Here is a 26,045-nt window from a genome sequence, read left to right as displayed (position 1 = left end):
GCCATTCATCAGCCTGCTATGGAGAGCACTTTTCGAATGTGGTTTTCAGGTCACTGGTCAGCCACCAGTTCTTGGACAATTATAACCTGTGGGGATTGTAATACGGTGGATGGGCTATCCGTCACGTTTGCGACTGAGTACTTGTTCTACTTGATCTTTATGGGACGCTGAGATTTTTACAATCCCTAGGACATCAGTGGCATGTAAAATTGATGGCAGGATCCTCTGAAAACTGTTCTGGTACCACTGGAGAACACTTAGTAAGTACCTTTAAACATGCAAGTTTGTGGGCGTACAGACTCACAGGGCAAACTAACCTTGGAACTGCCAACTTCCCACATACTTCCAACCCCGAAGGCATATGAGACTGTAAGGAAATGCCTCCTTGGCATGGTTACCCCCTGACTTTTTGCCTTTGCTGATGCTATGTTTTGAATTGAAAGTGTGCTGAGGCCTGCTAACCAGGCCCCAGCACCAGTGTTCTTTCCCTAACCTGTACTTTTGATTCCACAATTGGCACACCCTGGCATCCAGATAAGTCCCTTGTAACTGGTACCTCTGGTACCAAGGGCCCTGATGCCAGGGAAGGTCTCTAAGGGCTGCAGCATGTATTATGCCACCCTAGAGACCCCTCACTCAGCACAGACACACTGCTTACCAGCTTGTGTGTGCTAGTGAGAACAAAATGAGTAAGTCGACATGGCACTCCCCTCAGGGTGCCATGCCAGCCTCTCACTGCCTATGCAGTATAGGTAAGACACCCCTCTAGCAGGCCTTACAGCCCTAAGGCAGGGTGCACTATACCCTAGGTGAGGGTACCAGTGCATGAGCACTGTGCCCCTACAGTGTCTAAGCAAAACCTTAGACATTGTAAGTGCAGGGTAGCCATAAGAGTATATGGTCTGGGAGTCTGTTTTACACGAACTCCACAGCACCATAATGGCTACACTGAAAACTGGGAAGTTTGGTATCAAACTTCTCAGCACAATAAATGCACACTGATGCCAGTGTACATTTTACTGTAAAATACACCACAGAGGGCACCTTAGAGGTGCCCCCTGAAACTTAACCGACTATCTGTGTAGGCTGACTGGTTCCAGCAGCCTGCCACACTAGAGACATGTTGCTGGCCCCATGAGGAGAGTGCCTTTGTCACTCTGAGGCCAGTAACAAAGCCTGCACTGGGTGGAGATGCTAACACCTCCCCCAGGCAGGAGCTGTAACACCTGGCGGTGAGTCTCAAAGGCTCACCCCTTTGTCACAGCCCAGCAGGGCACTCCAGCTTAGTGGAGTTGCCCGCCCCCTCCGGCCACGGCCCCCACTTTTGGCGGCAAGGCTGGAGGGAACAAAGAAAACAACAAGGAGGAGTCACTGGCCAGTCAGGACAGCCCCTAAGGTGTCCTGAGCTGAGGTGACTAACTTTTAGCAATCCTCCATCTTGCAGATGGAGGATTCCCCCAATAGGATTAGGGATGTGACCCCCTCCCCTTGGGAGGAGGCACAAAGAGGGTGAACTCACCCTCAGGGCTAGTAGCCATTGGCTACTAACCCCCCAGACCTAAACACGCCCTTAAATTTAGTATTTAAGGGCTCTCCCTGAACCTAGAAATTAGATTCCTGCAACAACAAGAAGAAGGACTGCCTAGCTGAAAACCCCTGCAGAGGAAGACCAGAAGACAACAACTGCCTTGGCTCCAGAAACTCACCGGCCTGTCTCCTGCCTTCCAAAGAACTCTGCTCCAGCGACGCCTTCCAAAGGGACCAGCGACCTCTGCATCCTCTGAGGACTGCCCTGCTTCGACGACAAGAAACTCCTGAGGACAGCGGACCTGCTCCAAAAAGACTGCAACTTTATCCAAAGGAGCAGCTTTAAAGAACCCTGCAAACTCCCCGCAAGAAGCGTGAGACTTGCAACACTGCACCTGGCGACCCCGACTCGGCTGGTGGAGAACCAACACCTCAGGGAGGACCCCCGGACTACTCTACGACTGTGAGTACCAAAACCTGTCCCCCCTGAGCCCCCACAGCGCCGCCTGCAGAGGGAATCCCGAGGCTTCCCCTGACCGCGAATCTCTGAAACCTAAGTCCCGACGCCTGGAAAAGACCCTGCACCCGCAGCCCCCAGGACCTGAAGGACCGGACTTTCACTGCAGAAGTGACCCCCAGGAGTCCCTCTCCCTTGCCCAAGTGGAGGTTTCCCCGAGGAAGCCCCCCCTTGCAGCGCTGAAGAGATCCCTTGATCTCTCATTGACTTCCATTGCGAACCCGACGCTCGTTCTAACACTGCACCCGGCCGCCCCCGCGCCGCTGAGGGTGAAATTTCTGTGTGGGCTTGTGTCCCCCCCGGTGCCCTACAAAACCCCCCTGGTTTGCCCTCCGAAGACGCGGGTACTTACCTGCTGGCAGACTGGAACCGGGGCACCCCCTTCTCTCCATTGGAGCCTATGCGTTTTGGGCACCACTTTGAACTCTGCACCTGACCGGCCCTGAGCTGCTGGTGTGGTAACTTTGGGGTTGCTCTGAACCCCCAACGGTGGGCTACCTTGCACCAAGAACTGAACCCTGTAAGTGTCTTACTTACCTGGTAAAACTAACAAAATCTTACCTCCCCCAGGAACTGTGAAAATTGCACTGTGTCCACTTTTAAAATAGCTATTTGTGAATAACTTGAAAAGTATACATGCAATTGAAATGATTCAAAGTTCCTAATGTACTTACCTGCAATACCTTTCAAACAAGATATTACATGTTAAATTTGAACCTGTGGTTCTTAAAATAAACTAAGAAAATATATTTTTCTATACAAAACCTATTGGCTGGATTTGTCTCTGAGTGTGTGTACCTCATTTATTGTCTATATGTATGTACAACAAATGCTTAACACTACTCCTTGGATAAGCCTACTGCTCGACCACACTACCACAAAATAGAGCATTAGTATTATCTCTTTTTACCACTATTTTACCTCTAAGGGGAACCCTTGGACTCTGTGCATGCTATTCCTTACTTTGAAATAGCACATACAGAGCCAACTTCCTACATTGGTGGATCAGCGGTGGGGTACAAGACTTTGCATTTGCTGGACTACTCAGCCAATACCTGATCACACGACAAATTCCAAAATTGTCATTAGAAATTGATTTTTGCAATTTGAAAAGTTTTCTAAATTCTTTAAAGTCCTGCTAGGGCCTTGTGTTAGTCCCTGTTAGCATTTCTTTTAGAGTTTAAAAGTTTGTTAAAAGTTTGAATTAGATTCTAGAACCAGTTTTAGTTTCTTAAAAAGTATTCCAACTTTTAGAAGCATAATGTCTAGCACAGATGTGAATGTGGTGGAACTCGACACCACACCTTACCTCCATCTCCAGATGAGAGAGCTAAGGTCACTCTGTAACATAAGAAAAATAACAATGGGCTCCAGACCTACCAAAGCACAGCTCCAGGAGCTGTTGGCAGAGTATGATAGAGCCAACCCCTCTGTGGATAACAGAGGAGGATGATAGTGACTTGGAGGTTGATTCCCCACCACCAGTCCTATCTAGGGAGAACAGGGCCTCTCAAGCCCTGACTCCAAAAATAATAGTCATAGATGCTGGCTCCCTTACAGGAGGGTCCAGCCTCTCTGAAATCACTGAGGATAACTCCAGTGAAGAGGACATCCAGTTAGCCAGGATGGTCAAAAGATTGGCTTTGGAAAAACAGATCCTAGCCATAGAAAGGGAAAGACAAGAGATGGGCCTAGGACCCATCAATGGTGGCAGCAACATAACTAGGGTCAGAGATTCTCCTGACATGTTGAAAATCCCCAAAGGGATTGTAACTAAATTTGAAGATGGTGATGACATCACCAAATGGTTCACAGCTTTTGAGAGGGCTTGTGAAACCAGAAAAGTGAACAAATCTCACTGGGGTGCTCTCCTTTGGGAAATGTTCACAGGAAAGTGTAGGGATAGACTCCTCACACTCTCTAAAAAAGATGCAGAATCTTATGACCTCATGAAGGGTACCCTGATTGAGGGCTTTGGATTCTCCACTGAGGAGTATAGGATTAGATTCAGGGGGGCTCAAAAATCCTCGAGCCAGACCTGGGTTGACTTTGTAGACTACTCAGTAAAAACACTAGATGGTTGGATTCAAGGAAATGGTGTAAATGATTATGATGGGCTGTACAATTTATTTGTGAAAGAACACCTATTAAGTAATTGTTTCAATGATAAACTGCATCAGCATCTGGTGGACCTAGGACCAATTTCTCCCCAAGAATTGGGAAAGAAGGCGGACCATTGGGTCAAGACTAGGGTGTCCAAAACTTCCACAGGGGGTGACCAAAAGAAAGGGGTCACAAAACCTCCCCAGGGGAAAGGTGGTGAGACAGCCAAAAATAAAAATAGTAAAGAGTCTTCTACAGGCCCCCAAAAACCTGCACAGGAGGGTGGGCCCAGAGCCTCTTCACAAAACAATCCTGGGTACAAGGGTAAAAACTTTGATCCCAAAAAGGCCTGGTGTCGAAACTGTAGTCAGTCTGGACACCAAACTGGAGACAAGGCCTGTCCCAAGAAAGATACCACTTCTAACTCCCATCCAGCTAAAACTGGAATGGCCAGTCTCCAAGTGGGATCAACAGTGTGCCCAGAGCAAATCAGGTGTCACACTGAAGCTACATTAGTCTCTGAGGGTGGGGTGGATTTAGCCACACTGGCTGCCTGGCCCCCTAACATGCAAAAATACAGGCAGCAGCTCTTAATTAATTGGACAAGTGTAGAGGGTCTGAGGGATACAGGTGCCAGTGTCACCATGGTGACAGAGAAACTGGTTTCCCCTGGCCAATACCTGACTGGACAAACTTATCCAGTCACCAACGCTGACAATCAGACTAAAGTACATCCCATGGCTATGGTAACTTTAGAGTGGGGAGGGGTCAATGGCCTGAAACAGGTGGTGGTCTCCTCAAATATCCCAGTAGACTGTTTGCTTGGAAATGACCTGGAGTCCTCAGCATGGGCTGAGGTAGAACTGAAAACCCATGCAGCCATGCTGGGTATCCCTGAACTGGTGTGTGTCAAGACTAGGGCACAGTGCAAGGCACAGGGTGAAAAAGTAGAGCTGGAGTCTGGAAAAATGGCCCAGCCTACCAAGAGAAAAGGAAAGTCAGCTGGGAAACCAGCTGCAACACAACACCAAAAAGAGAACCTCTCTTCTCAGGAAGAAGTTCTGCCCTCTGAGGGAACTGAGCCTATGGAGCTGGAACCTTATCAGGTTGAGCTCTTGGGCCCAGGGGGACCCTCAAGGGAAGAGTTGTGTAAGGGACAAGAAACCTGTCCCTCTCTTGAAGGCCTTAGGCAGCAAGCTGCTGAAGAGTCCAAAGGCAAGAAAAATGGAACACATAGGGTCTATTGGGAAGATGGACTCCTGTACACTGAGGCAAGAGATCCCAAACCTGGTGCCAATAGGAGAGTGGTAGTGCCTCAGGGTTTCAGAGAGTTTATTCTGACCTTAGCCCATGATATTCCCCTTGCTGGGCATTTGGGACAAACCAAGACATGGGAGAGGTTAGTCAACCACTTCTACTGGCCCAATATGTCCCAGAAGGTTAAGGAGTTTTGCCTCTCCTGCCCCACCTGTCAATCCAGTGGTAAGACAGGTGGGCACCCAAAGGCCCCCCTCATTCCACTTCCAGTGGTGGGGGTCCCCTTTGAAAGAGTGGGTGTGGACATAGTTGGTCCACTAGAACCTCCCACAGCCTCAGGAAATATGTACATCCTAGTAGTAGTGGATCATGCTACTAGGTATCCTGAAGCTATTCCCCTTAGGTCGACTACTGCCCCTGCAGTAGCCAAGGCCCTCATTGGTATCTTTACCAGAGTGGGTTTCCCTAAGGAGGTGGTGTCTGACAGAGGTACCAACTTCATGTCAGCATACCTAAAACACATGTGGAATGAGTGTGGAGTGACTTACAAATTCACTACACCATATCATCCACAAACTAATGGCCTTGTTGAGAGATTCAACAAGACATTAAAAGGCATGATCATGGGGCTCCCAGAAAAACTCAAAAGGAGATGGGATGTCCTCCTGCCATGTCTGCTTTTCGCTTACAGAGAGGTGCCTCAGAAGGGAGTAGGATTCTCACCCTTTGAACTTCTGTTTGGCCACCCTGTAAGGGGACCACTTGCTCTTGTTAAAGAAGGCTGGGAGAGACCTCTTCATGAGCCTAAACAAGACTTAGTGGACTATGTACTTGGCCTTCGCTCAAGGATGGCAGAGTACATGGAAAAGGCAAGTAAAAACCTTGAGGCCAGCTAACAACTCCAGAAGTTGTGGTATGACCAAAAGGCTGCACTGGTTGAATTTCAACCAGGGCAGAAAGTCTGGGTTCTGGAGCCTGTGGCTCCCAGGGCACTCCAGGACAAATGGAGTGGCCCTTACCCAGTACTTGAAAGGAAGAGTCAGGTCACCTACCTGGTAGACCTGGGCACAAGCAGGAGCCCCAAGAGGGTGATCCATGTGAACCGCCTTAAGCTCTTCCATGACAGGGCTGATGTAAATCTGTTGATGGTAACAGATGAGGACCAGGAAGCTGAGAGTGAACCTCTCCCTGATCTCCTCTCATCAGACCCTAAAGATGGCTCAGTAGATGGAGTGATCTACTCAGACACCCTCTCTAGCCAACAGCAGTCTGACTGCAGGAAGGTCCTGCAACAGTTTGCTGAACTCTTTTCCCTAACCCCTGGTCAGACACACTTTATAGTGGAACACAGACCTGGGACTGCCCATGCCAATGCAGATGGCCTTTCCAGGTTCTTCCACTTAGAAAATGAAGACTCTCTTGGGAAAGGTTAGTCTCATCCTCTTTCGTTTGGGGGGGGGGGGGGGGGGGGTTGTGTAAGGAAATGCCTCCTTGGCATGGTTACCCCCTGACTTTTTGCCTTTGCTGATGCTATGTTTTGAATTGAAAGTGTGCTGAGGCCTGCTAACCAGGCCCCAGCACCAGTGTTCTTTCCCTAACCTGTACTTTTGATTCCACAATTGGCACACCCTGGCATCCAGATAAGTCCCTTGTAACTGGTACCTCTGGTACCAAGGGCCCTGATGCCAGGGAAGGTCTCCAAGGGCTGCAGCATGTATTATGCCACCCTAGAGACCCCTCACTCAGCACAGACACACTGCTTACCAGCTTGTGTGTGCTAGTGAGAACAAAATGAGTACGTCGACATGGCACTCCCCTCAGGGTGCCATGCCAGCCTCTCACTGCCTATGCAGTATAGGTAAGACACCCCTCTAGCAGGCCTTACAGCCCTAAGGCAGGGTGCACTATACCCTAGGTGAGGGTACCAGTGCATGAGCACTGTGCCCCTACAGTGTCTAAGCAAAACCTTAGACATTGTAAGTGCAGGGTAGCCATAAGAGTATATGGTCTGGGAGTCTGTTTTACACGAACTCCACAGCACCATAATGGCTACACTGAAAACTGGGAAGTTTGGTATCAAACTTCTCAGCACAATAAATGCACACTGATGCCAGTGTACATTTTACTGTAAAATACACCACAGAGGGCACCTTAGAGGTGCCCCCTGAAACTTAACCGACTATCTGTGTAGGCTGACTGGTTCCAGCAGCCTGCCACACTAGAGACATGTTGCTGGCCCCATGAGGAGAGTGCCTTTGTCACTCTGAGGCCAGTAACAAAGCCTGCACTGGGTGGAGATGCTAACACCTCCCCCAGGCAGGAGCTGTAACACCTGGCGGTGAGCCTCAAAGGCTCACCCCTTTGTCACAGCCCAGCAGGGCACTCCAGCTTAGTGGAGTTGCCCGCCCCCTCCGGCCACGGCCCCCACTTTTGGCGGCAAGGCTGGAGGGAACAAAGAAAACAACAAGGAGGAGTCACTGGCCAGTCAGGACAGCCCCTAAGGTGTCCTGAGCTGAGGTGACTAACTTTTAGCAATCCTCCATCTTGCAGATGGAGGATTCCCCCAATAGGATTAGGGATGTGACCCCCTCCCCTTGGGAGGAGGCACAAAGAGGGTGTACTCACCCTCAGGGCTAGTAGCCATTGGCTACTAACCCCCCAGACCTAAACACGCCCTTAAATTTAGTATTTAAGGGCTCTCCCTGAACCTAGAAATTAGATTCCTGCAACAACAAGAAGAAGGACTGCCTAGCTGAAAACCCCTCCAGAGGAAGACCAGAAGACAACAACTGCCTTGGCTCCAGAAACTCACCGGCCTGTCTCCTGCCTTCCAAAGAACTCTGCTCCAGCGACGCCTTTCAAAGGGACCAGCGACCTCTGCATCCTCTGAGGACTGCCCTGCTTCGACGACGACAAGAAACTCCTGAGGACAGCAGACCTGCTCCAAAAAGACTGCAACTTTATCCAAAGGAGCAGCTTTAAAGAACCCTGCAAACTCCCCGCAAGAAGCGTGAGACTTGCAACACTGCACCCGGCGACCCCGACTCGGCTGGTGGAGAACCAACACCTCAGGGAGGACCCCCGGACTACTCTACGACTGAGTACCAAAACCTGTCCCCCCTGAGCCCCCACAGCGCCGCCTGCAGAGGGAATCCCGAGGCTTCCCCTGACCGCGACTCTCTGAAACCTAAGTCCCGACGCCTGGAAAAGACCCTGCACCCGCAGCCCCCAGGACCTGAAGGACCGGACTTTCACTGCAGAAGTGACCCCCAGGAGTCCCTCTCCCTTGCCCAAGTGGAGGTTTCCCCGAGGAAGCCCCCCCTTGCCTGCCTGCAGCGCTGAAGAGATCCCTTGATCTCTCATTGACTTCCATTGCGAAACCGACGCTCGTTCTAACACTGCACCCGGCCGCCCCCGCGCCGCTGAGGGTGAAATTTCTGTGTGGGCTTGTGTCCCCCCCGGTGCCCTACAAAACCCCCCTGGTTTGCCCTCCGAAGACGCGGGTACTTACCTGCTGGCAGACTGGAACCGGGGCACCCCCTTCTCTCCATTGGAGCCTATGCGTTTTGGGCACCACTTTGAACTCTGCACCTGACCGGCCCTGAGCTGCTGGTGTGGTAACTTTGGGGTTGCTCTGAACCCCCAACGGTGGGCTACCTTGGACCAAGAACTGAACCCTGTAAGTGTCTTACTTACCTGGTAAAACTAACAAAAACTTACCTCCCCCAGGAACTGTGAAAATTGCACCAAGTGTCCACTTTTAAAATAGCTATTTGTGAATAACTTGAAAAGTATACATGCAATTGAAATGATTCAAAGTTCCTAATGTACTTACCTGCAATACCTTTCAAACAAGATATTACATGTTAAATTTGAACCTGTGGTTCTTAAAATAAACTAAGAAAATATATTTTTCTATACAAAACCTATTGGCTGGATTTGTCTCTGAGTGTGTGTACCTCATTTATTGTCTATATGTATGTACAACAAATGCTTAACACTACTCCTTGGATAAGCCTACTGCTCGACCACACTACCACAAAATAGAGCATTAGTATTATCTCTTTTTACCACTATTTTACCTCTAAGGGGAACCCTTGGACTCTGTGCATGCTATTCCTTACTTTGAAATAGCACATACAGAGCCAACTTCCTACAGAGACAATGTGGCAAAATCAAAGCCTTGCTAGAATCTATACCCTAATGAGTCCTGGCCTGAGCAGAGAGACTATTAACAGAGCTCTGACATAATAAACTGCCATAATTTGTCACCTCACTGCATGGCACAAGAAGCGATAGGTTTTTACAGGACGGGTAGATATCTTAAGCATCCTGTCCTCGAACGAGTAGATATTTTGTAAAATTCCAAACCCTAGTTTACAGGACTTTCTTGTTGAGCTCTAAACGCAATTGATGTGAGGCTCCTTTCTGCCCACCTATAGCAATTCAAGGTTTCCACTAAATAGTTTCTGGATATATGCATGTCTGTTTCCTCCAATTTTCAGTGAGTTTTTACCCAACCAATGACTTTTGTCATTCTAATTCCACCTATTCTGCACGCCCCTTCCTAAGACATTATAAGTTAGTCGAGCCTAACTTACTCTTCACAATCTGTCCACACCCCCCCCTGCACGCAAGTTATCCAAAGTTCACGGAAAAGTATGTCTAACACCAGGAAATTGCAGGAATAATATTAAGTTCCCATTTCATAGGGCGGCACCCTCTGTATGGCTCAGAGGAGTTTTGGACAAGACAATTTGCAGTAGATAGCTAGGTGGTCATCTGAAAGCCACTCTGTATTGAAGGGGGTGGAGGAAGATGTGGAGGGTCACAAAGGAATGGAAGAGCATAGTCCCGTTGGACAACCTGGACGTCTGATGTAATCTGTCATGATCCCGGAAGAAAGTGCCGGATCCAGCCTCCTACAAGGTGGCTGCAAGCTGCTAAGTAAAAGCTAAAGCAGTTTGATGACTGCTGCCGCAGGATTCAGGGACAGAAGGGTCGATGCCCCTGCTGACCAATACGCTGTCTAGCTAATAACCATCCCCTACAGCAACGAAAGGATAGGGGTGTATGCTGGTGTCCGCATGCCAACTCTTGTAGTCATTGAGAGGAGGGATATGAATGAGGGAGGTCATAAGGAAGGATTTGGTTTCTCCCTACCGGGTGAGGCTTGAACCACCAAATGCTCAGGAGTGGAGTCAGGAAATAAGTGTAGCCTGGTGCTGGCAACCTTCCTGTATCACTGGTTGGCATGAACAAAGCTTTACCCATATGCAGGGGTTCATTAAAAGAAAAAAAAAAAATGTTCAGAGGTAGCCTGCCCAGGATCTCCGTAGAGTCATTAGTTTTGATCACAGAGGAGGGAAGTTGTCGATCCAAGACCTCAGCTGTACATCTAATGTCTACAGCAATAGAGGCATTGTCTTCTTTGGTGGCCAGGGGATGCATCAAGCACAGAGGACTTCTACAGGTCACATACACATTTTTGTCATCTTAGTTTGGGTATAACAAATCTCAATTATAAGCATGGTCATCTCCAAATCCTGGCAGACTCATCAGAGCCTTCACCAAAATCTGGTGGAGCACCTGACAGTGGCTCTGTGGGAGTGGTAGTGTTTTGTCAGAGTCAGATTGAACTGGGGCTGGGCACGTCAAAGTGGAATAGAGACGAACCCTCGTTCTAGGTGGAGACGAGTTTGGCTCAGAGTGAGACACTGAAATCAAGTCTTGTGCCAGCAGCACGGATGCCAGTGCAGCACTTGAAGTGAGCTAGAGAGGCATAGACTGTGCAGAGGATGGATCTGCCAGCAGTAACCTGACTAGTGGTCTCTGCGGATCTTTGGAGCACAAAGATGTGCCAAAGGGAACCAAAAGCATGCCAAAGATGTGCAACATGGCCTCCCTGAAGGGCTAGATCCTTTGTGACATCCTCAATGACCCAGAGAAATCAGGATGCATGAGGCCAATGTCGGAATCTGTTCCTCGGTGGATTGGGAGCTAGACAGGTGGCACAAGGACCCTCTATCGACACCTCTGGAGACAGAGTGGTAGGATAGGGGCAGGTCCTGCTTGGCCTTTGTGTTTCTACTTCTTTTTAGACCTGGGCTTGCTCATAGACTTTGAAGACAATCTGTTGTGGGAACGCTCTCAGAAGTGGGAGTGAGTCAATGCTTCCTACTTCAAGCAGGAGTGGGACTTGTAAGGTTTCAGGGACATGCTGCTTTGTTTCAGTGTTCTTTGGGTTCATGAGGAAATCCTCTTGACATTTCTCGTGCCCGGAGATCAAAAACTAAAGAACACCTCTTGAGGGTCTGTCACAGACATTGGTTTGCTACGGTGACTCCATAGTTTAAATCCTACAGTCTTTGGAGAGGGCACTTCTTATAATTTTTGTAGAAAAAAAAAAAACCTTGGTAAAACATTCTTCAAATGACAGAGTGGAACTCCGGAGCCCTGTCTGAAGGCACAGAAAGAAAGAACCTGATGTCACAGCAAAAGTTGTGGTCATTGACCCCCAAACAATGTCATGAGTAGCACAGAAAGAGTGACATAGGAGAAATAATGAAAATGTCACTTACCCAGTGTACATCTGTTCGTGGCATCAGTCGCAGTAGATTCGCATGTTCTGCAATAGCTCGCCATCTGGTGTTGGGCCGGAGTGTTACAAGTTGTTTTTCTTCGAAGAAGTCTTTCGAGTCACGGGACCGAGTGACTCCTCCTTTTGTCTCCATTGCGCATGGGCGTCGACTCCATCTTCGATTGTTTTTCCCCGCAGAGGGTGAGGTAGGAGTTGAATTGTAGTAATAGTGCCCATGCAATGGAGTGACTAAGTATGCACGTATTTAAGGTTGAGATGATACATATATAAATAAATGGAGGTAACTTCCAAACTGCTACAGGCTCCCGGGGAGGCGGGTGGGCACATGCGAATCTACTGCGACTGATGCCACGAACAGATGTACACTGGGTAAGTGACATTTTCAGTTCGATGGCATCTGTCGCTGTAGATACGCATGTTCTGCATAGACTAGTAAGCAGTTATTTCCCCAAAAGCGGTGGATCAGCCTGTAGGAGTGGAAGTAGTCTGAAATAATGTCCTTAATACGGCTTGACCTACTGTGGCTTGTTGTGCGGATAACACGTCTACACAGTAGTGCTTGGTGAATGTGTGAGGCGTAGACCATGTGGCTGCCTTACATATTTCTTGCATTGGGATGTTTCCTAGAAAGGCCATGGTAGCACCTTTCTTTCTGGTTGAGTGTGCCCTTGGTGTAATGGGCAGCTGTCGTTTAGCTTTAAGGTAGCAGATTTGGATGCATTTAACTATCCATCTGGCTATACCTTGTTTTGAAATTGGGTTTCCTGCGTGAGGTTTTTGAAAGGCAATAAAGAGTTGTTTAGTCTTTCTGATGTTTTTTGTTCTGTCAATGTAATACATCAATGCTCTTTTGACATCTAATGTATGTAGTGCCCTTTCAGCTACGGTATCTGGCTGTGGAAAGAACACTGGTAGTTCCACTGTTTGATTTAGATGGAACGGTGAAATAACCTTTGGCAAAAATTTAGGATTGGTCCTTAGGACGACTTTATTTTTGTGTAGTTGTATAAAAGGTTCCTGTATTGTAAACGCCTGAATCTCGCTTACTCTTCTTAGGGAAGTAATGGCGATGAGAAATGCCACCTTCCAGGTTAGGAACTGTATTTCGCAGGAGTGCATGGGTTCAAAAGGTGGACCCATAAGTCTAGTTAAGACAACATTTAGGTTCCATGAAGGAACAGGTAGTGTTCTTGGTGGTATAATTCTCCTAAGGCCCTCCATGAATGCTTTAATGACTGGTATCTTATATAGGGAAGTTGAATAGGTAGTCTGCAGGTATGCAGATATTGCTGCAAGGTGAATCTTAATGGAAGAGAAAGCTAGGTTAGATTTTTGTAAGTGAAGCAAGTAACCCACTACATGTTCTGGAGTTGTGTGTAATGGTTGTATTTGATTAATATGGCAGTAGCAAACAAACCTCTTCCATTTACTTGCATAGCAGTGCCTGGTGGATGGCCTTCTGGCTTGTTTTATGACTTCCATACATTCTTGGGTAAGTTGTAAGTGCCCGAATTCTAGGATTTCAGGAGCCAGATTGCTAGATTCAGCGATGCTGGATCTGGGTGTCTGATCTTTTGGTTGTGCTGTGTCAACAGATCTGGCCTGTTGGGCAATTTGATGCAGGGTACCACTGATAGGTCTAGCAGCGTTGTGTACCAGGGTTGCCTTGCCCAAGTTGGTGCTATCAATATGAGTTTGAGTTTGCTTTGACTGAGTTTGTTTACCAGGTAAGGAAGGAGAGGGAGAGGAGGAAAAGCGTAAGCAAATATCCCTGACCAGTTCATCCATAGGGCATTGCCTTGGGATTGTTTGTGTGGGTATCTGGATGCGAAGTTTTGGCATTTTGCGTTCTCCCTTGTCGCAAACAAGTCTATCTGAGGTGTTCCCCAGAGTTTGAAATAAGTGTTCAGAATTTGGGGGTGAATTTCCCATTCGTGGACCTGTTGATGATCTCGAGAGAGATTGTCTGCGAGTTGATTTTGGATCCCTGGTATAAACTGTGCAATTAGGCGAATTTGGTTGTGAATTGCCCAATGCCAAATTTTCTGTGCTAGCAGGCTTAACTGCGTGGAGTGCGTCCCTCCCTGCTTGTTTAGATAATACATTGTTGTCATGTTGTCTGTTTTGACGAGAATGTATTTGTGAACTATTATTGGTTGGAAAGCTTTTAGTGCTTGAAAAACTGCTAGAAGTTCTAGGTGATTGATATGCAGTTTTGTTTGATGTACGTTCCATTGTCCTTGTATGCTGTGTTGATCGAGGTGTGCTCCCCACCCTGTCATGGAAGCATCTGTTGTTATTACGTATTGTGGCACTGGGTCTTGGAAAGGCCGCCCCTTGTTTAAATTTATGTTGTTCCACCACAGAAGCGAGAGATAAGTTTGGCGGTCTATTAACACCAGATCTAGAAGGTGACCCTGTGCTTGAGACCACTGTGATGCTAGGCATTGTTGTAAGGGCCTCATGTGCAGTCGTGCGTTTGGGACAATGGCTATGCATGATGACATCATGCCTAGGAGTTGTAATACCATCTTTGCCTGTATCTTTTGTGTTGGATACATGCGTTGTATGATGGTGTTGAAATTTAGAATTCTTTGTGGACTTGGAGTGGCTACTCCCTTTGATGTGTCTATTATGGCTCCTAGGTATTGTTGTACCTTGCGCGGCAGAATGTTGGATTTTGTAAAGTTGACGGTGAACCCGAGTTTGAAGAGGGTTTGTATGATCTGATTTGTGTGATTTGAGCACTGTCTGAACGAATGGGCCTTGATTAGCCAGTCGTCCAAATATGGGAACACATGTATTTGCTGCCTTCTTATGTGTGCAGCGACTACCGCTAGACATTTGGTAAAGACTCTTGGTGCGGTTGTTAATCCGAAAGGCAGTACCTTGAATTGGTAATGTATTCCTTTGAATACAAACCTTAGGTATTTCCTGTGCGATGGGTGTATTGGTATATGGAAATAAGCATCCTTGAGGTCTAAAGTTGCCATGTAGTCGTGTATTTTTAGCAATGGCAATACTTCTTGTAGTGTGACCATGTGGAAGTGGTCTGATTTGATGAAAGTGTTCACTACTCTGAGGTCTAGGATTGGTCTCAGCGTTTTGTCCTCCTTTGGTATCAGAAAGTACAGTGAGTAAACTCCTGTGTTTATTTGTGTGTTTGGCACTAATTCGATTGCATTCTTTTGCAATAGTGCCTGCACTTCTATCTCCAGGAGATTGGAATGGTGTGTTGTTAAATTTTGTGCTTTTGGTGGTATGTTTGGAGGGAATTGTAGAAATTCTATGCAATAACCATGTTGGATAATTGCTAGAACCCAAGTGTCTGTAGTGATTTCCTCCCATGCTTTGTAATAATGACCTATTCTTCCCCCCACTGGTGTTGTGTGGAGGGGGTGAGTGACATGTGAGTCATTGTTTAGTAGTAGGGGTTTTGGGGCTTTGAAATCTCCCTCTATTTCTAGGGAATTGCCCTCCTCTATATTGTCCCCGAAAACCTCCTCTATACTGTCCCTGGTAAGTGGACGGTGTTGCTTGTGAGGTGCTGGCTTGTGTGCTTTGACCCCGAAACCCCCCTCGAAAGGGCGTTTTACGGAATGTGCTGTAATTCCCTCTGCTGTGCGGGGAGTAGAGTGCGCCCATGGCTTTGGCAGTGTCCGTATCTTTTTTGAGTTTCTCAATCGCTGTGTCCACTTCTGGACCGAACAGTTCTTTTTCATTAAAAGGCATATTGAGAACTGCTTGTTGAATCTCTGGTTTAAATCCAGACGTTCGGAGCCATGCATGCCTTCTGATAGTTACAGATGTATTAATTGTCCGTGCAGCTGTATCTGCAGCGTCCATGGAGGAGCGGATCTGGTTGTTGGAAATGGCCTGTCCCTCCTCAACCACCTGTTTTGCCCTATTTTGTAAGTCCTTGGGCAGATGTTCAATGAGATGTTGCATCTCGTCCCAGTGGGCTCTGTCATAGCGCGCAAGTAGTGCCTGGGAGTTCGCGATGCGCCACTGGTTTGCAGCTTGTGCTGCGACTCTTTTACCAGCTGCATCGAACTTGCGGCTTTCTTTATCTGGGGGTGGTGCATCTCCAGATGTGTGAGAGTTGGCCCTTTTCCTAGCTGCTCCTACAACAACAGAGTCTGGTGGCAGCTGTGTAGTGATGAAAACCGGGTCCGTAGGAGGCGGCTTGTACTTTTTTTCCACCCTTGGTGTGATTGCCCTACTTTTGACCGGCTCCTTAAATATGTCTTTTGCGTGCCGGAGCATACCAGGGAGCATAGGCAGGCTTTGGTATGAGCTGTGGGTGGAGGAGAGTGTGTTGAACAAGAAATCATCCTCGACCTGTTCTGAGTGGAGGCTTACGTTGTGAAATTGTGCTGCTCTAGCCACCACCTGAGAGTACGCGGTGCTGTCTTCTGGTGGAGATGGCTTTGTAGGGTATGCCTCCGGGCTGTTATCTGACACTGGGGCGTCGTATAGGTCCCATGCATCCTGATCTTGGTCACCCTGGCTCATGGTGGTGTGAGCTGGGGAGTGTGATGGAGTTTGTGCTGGTGAAACGTTGATCACGGGCGGAGGAGAGGGCGGTGGTGTAACTCTTTTCACCACTTTTGGTTGTGGTGCTTGTTCCGTCTGGAACTCCAACCTTCTCTTTCTCCTAATGGGGGGAAGGGTGCTTATTTTTCCTGTCCCCTGCTGAATAAAGATACGCTTTTGCGTATGGTCCACATCAGTTGCTTGTAGCTCTTCCTCAAACCTATGCTTTTGCATTTGGGAGGTTAGCGAGTGCTCTTCTGTATAAGAGCCTGAAGCTGGGTCGCTTGCAGTTTGTTTCGGCATCGAAACTTTGTCTGCGTGTTTTTTCGGCTCCGAGGTGACTTTTTTCCTTTTCGGGGCCGAAACCTCTCGGCGTCGATCTGTTTCGGTGCCGCTGTCTCGGCGTCGAGCCGTGTCCACACCGGCATCTCGGTGTCGAGGCTTGTCTCCAGCACTTTCTCGGTCCCGAGAAGGCTGCGTGCCGGTGTCTCGACCGGAGTCGGACGATCTCGGCACTGTTTGGGCCTTTTTCGGTGCCGACGGTCGGTCACCGAATTTATGGGTTGAGCCATGGCCGGATGGCAGTGGCGTCCCCTGGGCCTTGTAAATGTTTCTTTGTGTGGTTTTCGACGTCTTACTCACGGTTTGTGTATCGTCGAATCCTTCGGAGTCTGAGTCTTGGATCGAGAAGGTACCTTCTTCTTCCTGTTCCTCGAACTCCCGTTGGGCTGTCGGTGCGGACGCCATTTGGAGTCTTCTGGTTCGACGGTCTCGGAGTGTTTTTCGGGACCGGAACGCACGACAGGCCTCGCAGGTGTCTTCGCTGTGCTCAGGTGACAGGCACAGGTTGCAGACCAAGTGTTGGTCTGTGTAGGGGTATTTATTGTGGCATTTGGGGCAGAAACGGAACGGGGTCCGTTCCATCGGCGTTCTTCAGCACGCGGTCGGGCCGACCAGGCCCCGACGGAGGATCGAAAAACTACCCCGAAGGGCACCGGAGCTCTTCGATCTTCGATGCAGTGTGGAATCTAAGTACGCCGATCCCGAACGCAACAATACCGACGAAAATCTTCCGAAATTAGCTAATTTTCCGTTCCGAAACTCGGAGCGACAGGAACACGTCCGAACCCGATGGCGGGGAAAAACAATCGAAGATGGAGTCGACGCCCATGCGCAATGGAGACAAAAGGAGGAGTCACTCGGTCCCGTAACTCGAAAGACTTCTTCGAAGAAAAACAACTTGTAACACTCCGGCCCAACACCAGATGGCGAGCTATTGCAGAACATGCGTATCTACAGCGACAGATGCCATCGAACAAGGCTATTATAGGCTTCAGAAGCTCCTATAATGTTTGAGCCACCGACTAAATAGATCCTGTATAAAAAACATATACCGCTAAGGCAATGATACTTTTAGAGGCTGTTCCAAAAACCCCAGAGCCAAATCTGTCCCCAATGGACCACTCCACAAACCCACATACACTCATTCACTTGTGCTTTCCCCAGTCCTCCTTTTTCCAGTCAGGCACAGACAGCTGCCCAATAGGCGGAATGGAGTGAAAAAGGAAACTCCTCCCCAATATTATTTACCACCAGTTGGAGGTGCATTCCTAGTTTTAGGAATAGCTTCGCTACAGAAATAAACTCATTAATGGTCTTACCCACTGCTGGGGGTGGATTTGCCAGATTGTGGCTGCGGAGTGGATTTGCCTGATGTTTTTGTGCCACCGTCTATCTTTAGTCGCTTGGCTGCTGGAAGATTACCAGATGCTCCTTGACGTTTTCCTGAAACAAGAACAAAAATATAGAACTGCTATGAGGCCAAGAACTCAAGGGCTCTGGTAAACAGTTAATCACCCTGACCCCACAATGTTCTTTCCCACCCTTCATCCTTGATCTAGTTGTCCCCAAGACCCCTCCTCCCAAGTACTTGCTCTGAGACCCAGGAGTACAGACCCCTGGTGACCACAAGCCATACATATACCTTGCTCTGTTTCAGAACCCCTTTCAAAGGGCCACGGGGCATGCAGGTGTTACTTGGCCCAACTGTGGTGATTGAGGCCTTTTACTCGTGATGTCCTGGGGGTGACCTACTATGGATCCTGCTCAACTGGGTCAAGTACCCCTTCTGCACTGGACTCAGTAGTAGCCATGGACGAGCAGGCAAGGCTCCCTCAGGGTTTAAAAAAAATAATAATTATTGGGTGGGAGGGGCGTAAATGGGGTGATGGGAGGGGGAAATGTAGACGCAGGTCAGTGAACACACTCATAACTCAAATGACAATCAGTACGAACAATCAATCAACTTTCAGTCAAATACCTACTTTAATACGAAAACGTAGTATTTTATTTCTAACCCTACACATGCAAAGAAATGCAACATTCAAATGCAACAACACAATCTTCCTTGTTGTCGGGGCTTTAGTAGTTGTCAGGCAAATAACTGTCCCACCCTCCTTCATGTAACGGGTTTAGTGTTATTCCCCATTCGCTGGTGGCCAAATTCAGGGAATGCATACTATTAGTACATACTCAAGAGTTCCCTTTGACCGCTTAGGATTTTAGCCTCTTGGTGCTGCAGTACCTCAACAGCAAATCTCCTGCGGCCAAAAGGCCCAGCTAAGTCTTACCCGCTCCTGCAGCAATGAAGTTTGACATTAGAGCAGGTGCCCTCAGCGCTGGCATTCGTGAGATCAGATCCTGCTCAGAGAAGCCAGCAGCTCGCAGTACATGTAGCATCATTAACCGATCACAGGCTCACTCTCCGGAGTGGTGCGGCCAGCTCTCTCTAATGACTGGTGCAGCTTCCAGTTTCACAGAGATGCAGTAAGTCAAGGTCTCCCAGTGAGGGTAATTCAATCCTTCAGCTTTCTACTGGAGTCCTGCGAAGGAGCGTGGTCCTACTTGCATCCTCCTGGTCCTCAGGGGCCAGTCAGGGTATATCTCTTGGTGCAGCTAGACCCACCAGTCACAGTCTCACTCCAGTATCGGGCGACGGCAATAAGTCCTTGGTCCTGGCAGCCCGTCCTGGCACACAGGGTTGCTGCAGGCGCTGGTGCTCCAGGCTCCGCTGCAGGAGGTCTTGGATTCCCTGGTTGATGTCACCTCATCCAGCAAGGAAACTATCAGGCCTTGCTCCCAACTCCAAGTCACAGGCAGAAGCCTTGCAGAGCTTCCACTTCTTAACCAGCCCATCTGATTGCTTGGCAGAAGACACATTTTTGTGGACGCAACCTTCCTTTCTTATAGTCCTTCTCCAGACACTAAATGCTATTTAGGGTTCAAATCTTTAAAGTTTTATGTTGGGGTTCTGCTTCTTTTGAAGTACTTTGTCTTCTTCCATCATGAAAGATGTAAGTCACAGCAGGCAAGACTCAGAACCAGACTGTCCCACAGTATCAACCATGGGAGTGACCAGAGTTCTATCTTGGATGTCAGCCACAGTGATATGTGGAGCAAAAGGTTAATCTCAGACCACCTAGCCCTACTCTTTACTATTCTCTTATCAGTCCCATCTCTCTTACTGAGATGTGTCCAGGCCCCTTCCTCGTGACCCATTACTGAAAGAGCAGTCATTTGAACTGTAAAGGGAGTCTCCTCTTTTTCCCTCCAGTGTGTGCCCCACCCAGCTCACAGGAATACAGCAATACACAAATCTGTCTGGGGCGATTACTCTCCTCCTTATGTCTTCACCAGGCAGGCCTGGGCTTCCCAAAATGGAAATCAGGGTCCTCCATATATTGTACCATTGCAGGCACACTTACTCAGTGTACATTCACAGCCACACTTACTGTACAGCACTTACCTCCATGCATTGTACCATTACATGTGCACATGCACTTAGTAAACCCACTCAGTCTGCGTGCACTGTTCAGCACTGAAGCTTTTCTATATTTAGCATGGGTGTGCGGTTTACAAATGCACACACTGTCAGCGCACACATTGTGTGCACTGCACAATACTTCACCCCTTATGTACTTGACACAAGTACACATACACAGCACATGGCCTCATTATGCATGCACTGAGCAGCATTACATATGTCATATCATGTATTCCTCACAGGCATACTCACACTCGGAACATGCACTAATCTCACACGGACTAAACTTTACAGTTCTATCCCTGTACTGTACCCTTCCCAGGTACACAAACAACCAGCGCAGTCACTACTCCTGCACTATACAGAACTCCACAGCTATCTGATGTAGGCGAATGGCGACTTAAGCACACAGCAGCTGAATTTTTAAAAAGGTGAGCGAGATCTACAATGCAACAGGAGCCATCAGTGATGGCAGACAGGAAGACAATGGCCCCCAGAGGGGTGTATTCAGAAACTGTACGATGGCAAAGGACTACCTCCACTGCCGGTACCTACAGAGGTGGTGGTGGAGACGTGGGAGTAAGCTAACAAGGCTCTGGGCTGGAGGGGGTAGGTTGATGCTGGAAACTCTTCTACAGGACTTGGACTCCCTCAGGCTGTCAAAGAGCAATGAATGGATATGTCAAATGGGGCATGATTGGGATTTTTAAAGTGGGAGAAATCTGGAAGAGACAGGAGATCATTCCATTTCAAGAGCTCAGAGGACAATATGAGCTTTCCTGGGGTCAATATCTCAGATATCAACAATTATATGACCTCTTGGGCCTACACATGGAGGGTCCTGAGGGAAGCACCAGATGAATTCCTCTGGAATTCAGAGTGCTGGGGGCTCCCCTCAACAGCCACACAGTATCCCTCCTATATTCGCACCGCTTACTAAGAAGACCCCCCCTCCCCATTGGACTGTCTCCAGAAGAAGTGGAAGGGAGACCTTGGTAGACTGGAGGATGACGCCTGGTGGGTGGGCATGCACGTTCCCCCAGGTGGCAGTCATCCGGACTGGCTTCCAACAGTACAGCTGAAACTGCTCCACAAGGCCTATTACACCAGGTCGAGATTATTCAGAATGGGAAAGACCGGCTCAGACAAATGCTTGAGAGGCAGTCAGCAGAGAGGTTCCCTTCTTCATACAGTATGGGAATGTCCATTCCTCCAGGACTTTGGGGAGGACTGGGGGGTGGTGAAGCAACTCTTGGAGGTATTAGAGTGCACAACTCTCCAGACGCCCCAGTTGGTCACCCTGGCCATATGGAGGCAGTCTTTCTGCAAATATGCTCTACTCCTCTGTAATACAGCTTTAATTGTAGCCAAACATGACATTATTCAATTGTGGAGGACCAGTGAGGTCCCGAAACAGAGAAACTGTGAGGCCAACGTAGATTGGTGCATGCATTACGAAAAGATGGCGTGTTAGGTGTGCAGATGTTCCAAAAAAATTGATAAGGTGTGGGGGCCTTTGAGGCAACTCATGGATGAAATGCTCTAACGGGAGGGTCTGTCAGGGAAAGACGGGATGTCTGGGATGCACTGAGGCGACAACGTGATCACTAAGTTTCTGGGAGATAGGCCCACTCCTGCCTGAAGGTGCAGAGGGCCAGATGTACTAAAATGCAATTTTGCATTTCCTAAATAGCAACTTCATAGAAATCTCTAATTAGGAAATGCAAAATGCTATGTAGAAAGATACCGATTTCCTAATAGTGATTCCTACAAAGTAGGAAATCCCAAATAAGGAATCCCATTGCATTTGTGTCAATGGACCGGCTTTGCATTTACCAAATAGCAATTTCCTAATAGGAAAACGCTATTTGGGAAATGCAAAACAAAGGATGGCAATGGGCAAAATGTCCTCCTTAGGTGCACCCCAAAAATAGTGGTGCACATGTATGAGCCCACATGCTCAAATGGATTGTGTGTACTCTGTTGCAGGTTTAAAAAAAAAAAAAAAATGTTTTTTTTATTGCTCATGGTTACCATCGGCTTCAAGTCGATGGCAATTGCATTTCCTAAATGCCCAAATCACATTTAGAAAATGCTTTGTACATCAGACTAGGAATCTCAAATAGGTAATCCCTATATGTGACTTCCCAAAGGCCTTTGTACATCAGAAAAGGCCATTTTGCATTTCTTAACTGCCCGAAATACCGATTAGGACTGTTAAGAAATGGAAAAGGGCTTTGTACAGCCGGCCCATAGTGACTAAAGTGGTGCTTCTTGGGGGTGAAAATGTATGCTGTAATGCAATTATGCCTCAAATTTCAAAAAGCTGTACTTGGATTAGGGTGGCTGCTTTCCACCCATCTGTTTTAAAATCAAACATATTTCAATAAAAAAGGTAAGTGAGTCTGTAGGTCTCACTCCAGTGATGAGGTAAAAAAGTCCTGCTCACTGCTAATGATCACTACACGGTAGGCTGCCACCACCGTGCTAGAATTGCTTAACTCGTGGTGGAGGCGGTAGCCTTCCACCACTACAAGGGTAGTGCTTTGGGCACCCCCCCCCTCTCAACAAGAAAGACATCCGTGAGACAGGCCTGTGTCATGGTGCACATGCATAATCCGTGTTCACTCATGACCAAAAAAATAAAAATAAATCAGTATTAGGGATCCAGATAACAGCACAGTTGGATACTTATTCCAACACTCTGGCTCACAAGGAAAGAGAATGACTTTGTCTTGTACCAAATGTCAGTGAAAAGGATACAAACATTTACCTTGCTCCAGCTTGCTTGCTGCTGCCCGCAGAGTTGATGAGGTACTACTGGAATCAACCGTGGGTGTCCCAGGGCGACTGCTTGCTTTTGAGCTCGAGGCCGAGCCCTTTTTCTCCTTCTTTGGAGGGGTTTTCTTTTTCTAGAATAAACAAGAATTCTGTTTGCTCTTCCAGTACCAAGAAGAAGAAGAAAAAAAAGTTACTTATCTGTAACTGCAGTTCTCCAGTTTTTGGCATCTTTGTTAGAGTCACAGGCTTGAATCATTCCCCTTAGCTGAAGTCGGAGTCACATGGTAACTTAATAAAGCAGTGTCTATCTATCTATCTATCTATCTATCTATCATAGGCTATAATGGCAATGAAAAGGTCAGTTTAATAGCCTATCTATGTCCTTTTATAAAAAAGGAACAACCTTGAACTATAACCAATCAGGCAACAGCATCCCCCCCAGAACACTCCCAGCAGAGGCAGAGTCCCTCAGACTTTCAAGCACAAGTGGGAATAGATAATACCGAGCTATAAGGGGAGCCTCTCTGGGGAGGAGGGTGGGTCGCATGTGAATCTATGAAAGATACCACTACTGGAGAACTGCAGTTACAGGTAAGTAACGTATTTTCTTCTCCAGTATTGGATCTTTTATAGATTCACATGCTTGAATCAGAATAGCAAGCAGTCGCTGTATTTGTATATCTCATAGTATTAGCGCAAACCGTGGATGGTGGGTAGAAAATGTAAATATAACATTCTTAAGCAATATTCTTAAGCAATCAAACATCTAGTACCACATTCAAATCCACACCCAGCACCCATGGTAGATATGCGTGTAAAGAACACATCCTGTTCTTAGTTCGGTGCACAAAGACATCCGAACACTATCTGCTCTCCATCTAGTAGTCCCCAGAGGAGTACATATCTACCCTGTGTGTCTTTTTGTGTCTTGGACTGAAAACGGAATTCCTGCCCTTATCCATATGGCAGCTCCTCAGGCATACGCCAAGAATGAGGTATAGAACAATTGTCCCCTCCACCTGTGCTGCAGTTGTAGGGCTTCTGGTGTATTAAGGTGGGCCTGTCGTCTGTGAAATTGTGCCAGCACCCTATGTCGTTTATAGAGTGTCCCCAGCCCCCTAATATTCAAAGTAATTATACTGTATGATTTAGTGACCGTGGCCATTACCGTTAATGTAGGGAATGTCGAGCAATTTTATTCCCATGGCTCTGAGTTCCCCAGGTGTTTCCATGAAATAAAACCCTTACCCAATTTGTGGTCCAGAGTGGAAAACAGTGCTCGAACAGTGCGACAAATACAACCAAACTGCAAAAACAAAGATTGCCTGGATTATGCTAGTGGGTTACCGTGGTCCATACGCCAAACGATTTATCTGCTTTTCAAACCGAACTCACAATTTGTAAATCCGGATCCAGGTCACATTTGTAATAAATTACTCACATATTAAGTCCCAGCTTCAAGCTAATAATACAAGGATATCACACAAAGATGGTTAAGTGTTAATGTAATAATGGATGCTAACCACAGTGCCATCATATAGGAGTCAGGGTAGTGGTCTAGAGTACAGTGCAGGACGAAGGTCCCCCCCCCCCCCCCCGCATCGTTCACAGGATCTCTGAGGCAGAGATGAGCAAACAATAAGTATAGTCTTGATTGTTCAGAGTTAATCAGCAGTCTGTGGCATTACAGTTTGGAATAATGCTACACTGTCCTCAGTTTCTGTGTCTGAGTTCCCAGCCAGGGATGACTGTCTACGGCTGGGGTCAGTAGGTATGTGTACATATGTTTTTTTACATTTACATGGACATCTTATCTACTTACTACATTTACTTGTACATTTATATTCTTTCACTCCATCACTCCTTCCTACACCCTTATGCGGGAAAACAATCTAACAAAGGAGTTGATGCCTATGCACACTATCACCAAAGGGAGGAGTAATTCAATCCCGTGACTCGAAAAAAGACTTCTTTGAAGAAAACCAACTTGTAACACTCCGAGCTCAACACTAGATGGCCGGATTATGCATAGCATGTGTATCTGCAGCTACACATGCCACTGAAAATATATATATCTGTCATGGAGAACCATCATAGATGAGGCCTTTGTCGACGACAGTCGTCGACGATGACCACCGCAGATGTCCGAGGTCGACAACGGTCATCGTCGTCGCCGACCACCGCAGATGACAGTCGTCGACGACCACCGCAGATGATGCCATAGTAGATGACTACTGCAGATGAATGAGATCATCATAGACCCATGTAGATGACAGTCGTAGACTACCACTGTAGATCAGCCCGTCATAATGACCATCATAGTTGAGGTACCCGTAGATGTGGCCCTTTGTAGACCAGGCCATCATAGGCGAGGCCATTCGTAGACTAGGCCATCATAGATGAGGTAATAATAGTCACCCACTGTATGGTTACGAGGATCTCTCTGATGTACTGTCAGAGTTGAAGAGGGAGTTGAGGGTCTTTTTCAATTGTTTCTCTCTCTGTAAGAAGTGCCTTATGAAGACTCATGGTAAGTCTTTTTATGGCTTTTCTGCACGCCTTCTGGGGAGTCTGGCGCAATGTCTCCCTCGGACCTCTCCTGTGAAGTGAAGGAATCCTCACTGTCCTCATATTAGTGACAGATTTAAGATTCTGTCGTCCCAATAATAGCCTCATCTCTCAGAACGTGAGAGTTTTTGAGGAAAAGGTTAGACATATTTATGTAGTCTTTTACCTTGTTTTCTGCTACTCTGACATATTTGTGCCAGGGTTAGAGAAATTAAACAGGATATATAATCTTGGATGATTAAAAAAAGTAAAAGCTGAAGAACTGAGCAGAGCTCAGGGAGACTCCCTTCACATGAAGTACGGTAGAAAATCTGAGGGACTCAGCCTCTGTT

General features: G+C 47.5%; 1 protein-coding gene across 1 annotated transcript in view; it reads right to left on the bottom strand.

The window, feature by feature from the left end:
- Nucleotides 1–26,045, bottom strand: part of GTF2F1 (general transcription factor IIF subunit 1) — a 185,435-nt gene that overhangs the window by 5,619 nt on the left and 153,771 nt on the right. The window contains exons 12-13 of the mRNA XM_069230467.1: nt 23,138–23,276; nt 18,203–18,326 (exon numbers count right to left, since the gene is read on the bottom strand). Of these exons, the coding sequence (XP_069086568.1) occupies nt 18,203–18,326; nt 23,138–23,276 (263 nt within the window). The remainder of the gene's footprint in view (nt 1–18,202; nt 18,327–23,137; nt 23,277–26,045) is intronic.

Source organism: Pleurodeles waltl, chromosome 4_2 (genome assembly GCF_031143425.1).
Source record: "Pleurodeles waltl isolate 20211129_DDA chromosome 4_2, aPleWal1.hap1.20221129, whole genome shotgun sequence".
Classification (NCBI taxonomy): Eukaryota; Metazoa; Chordata; class Amphibia; order Caudata; family Salamandridae; genus Pleurodeles; species Pleurodeles waltl.
The sequence above is the reverse complement of the archived record's forward strand: the minus strand, read 5'-3'. Positions and strand labels throughout refer to the sequence as shown.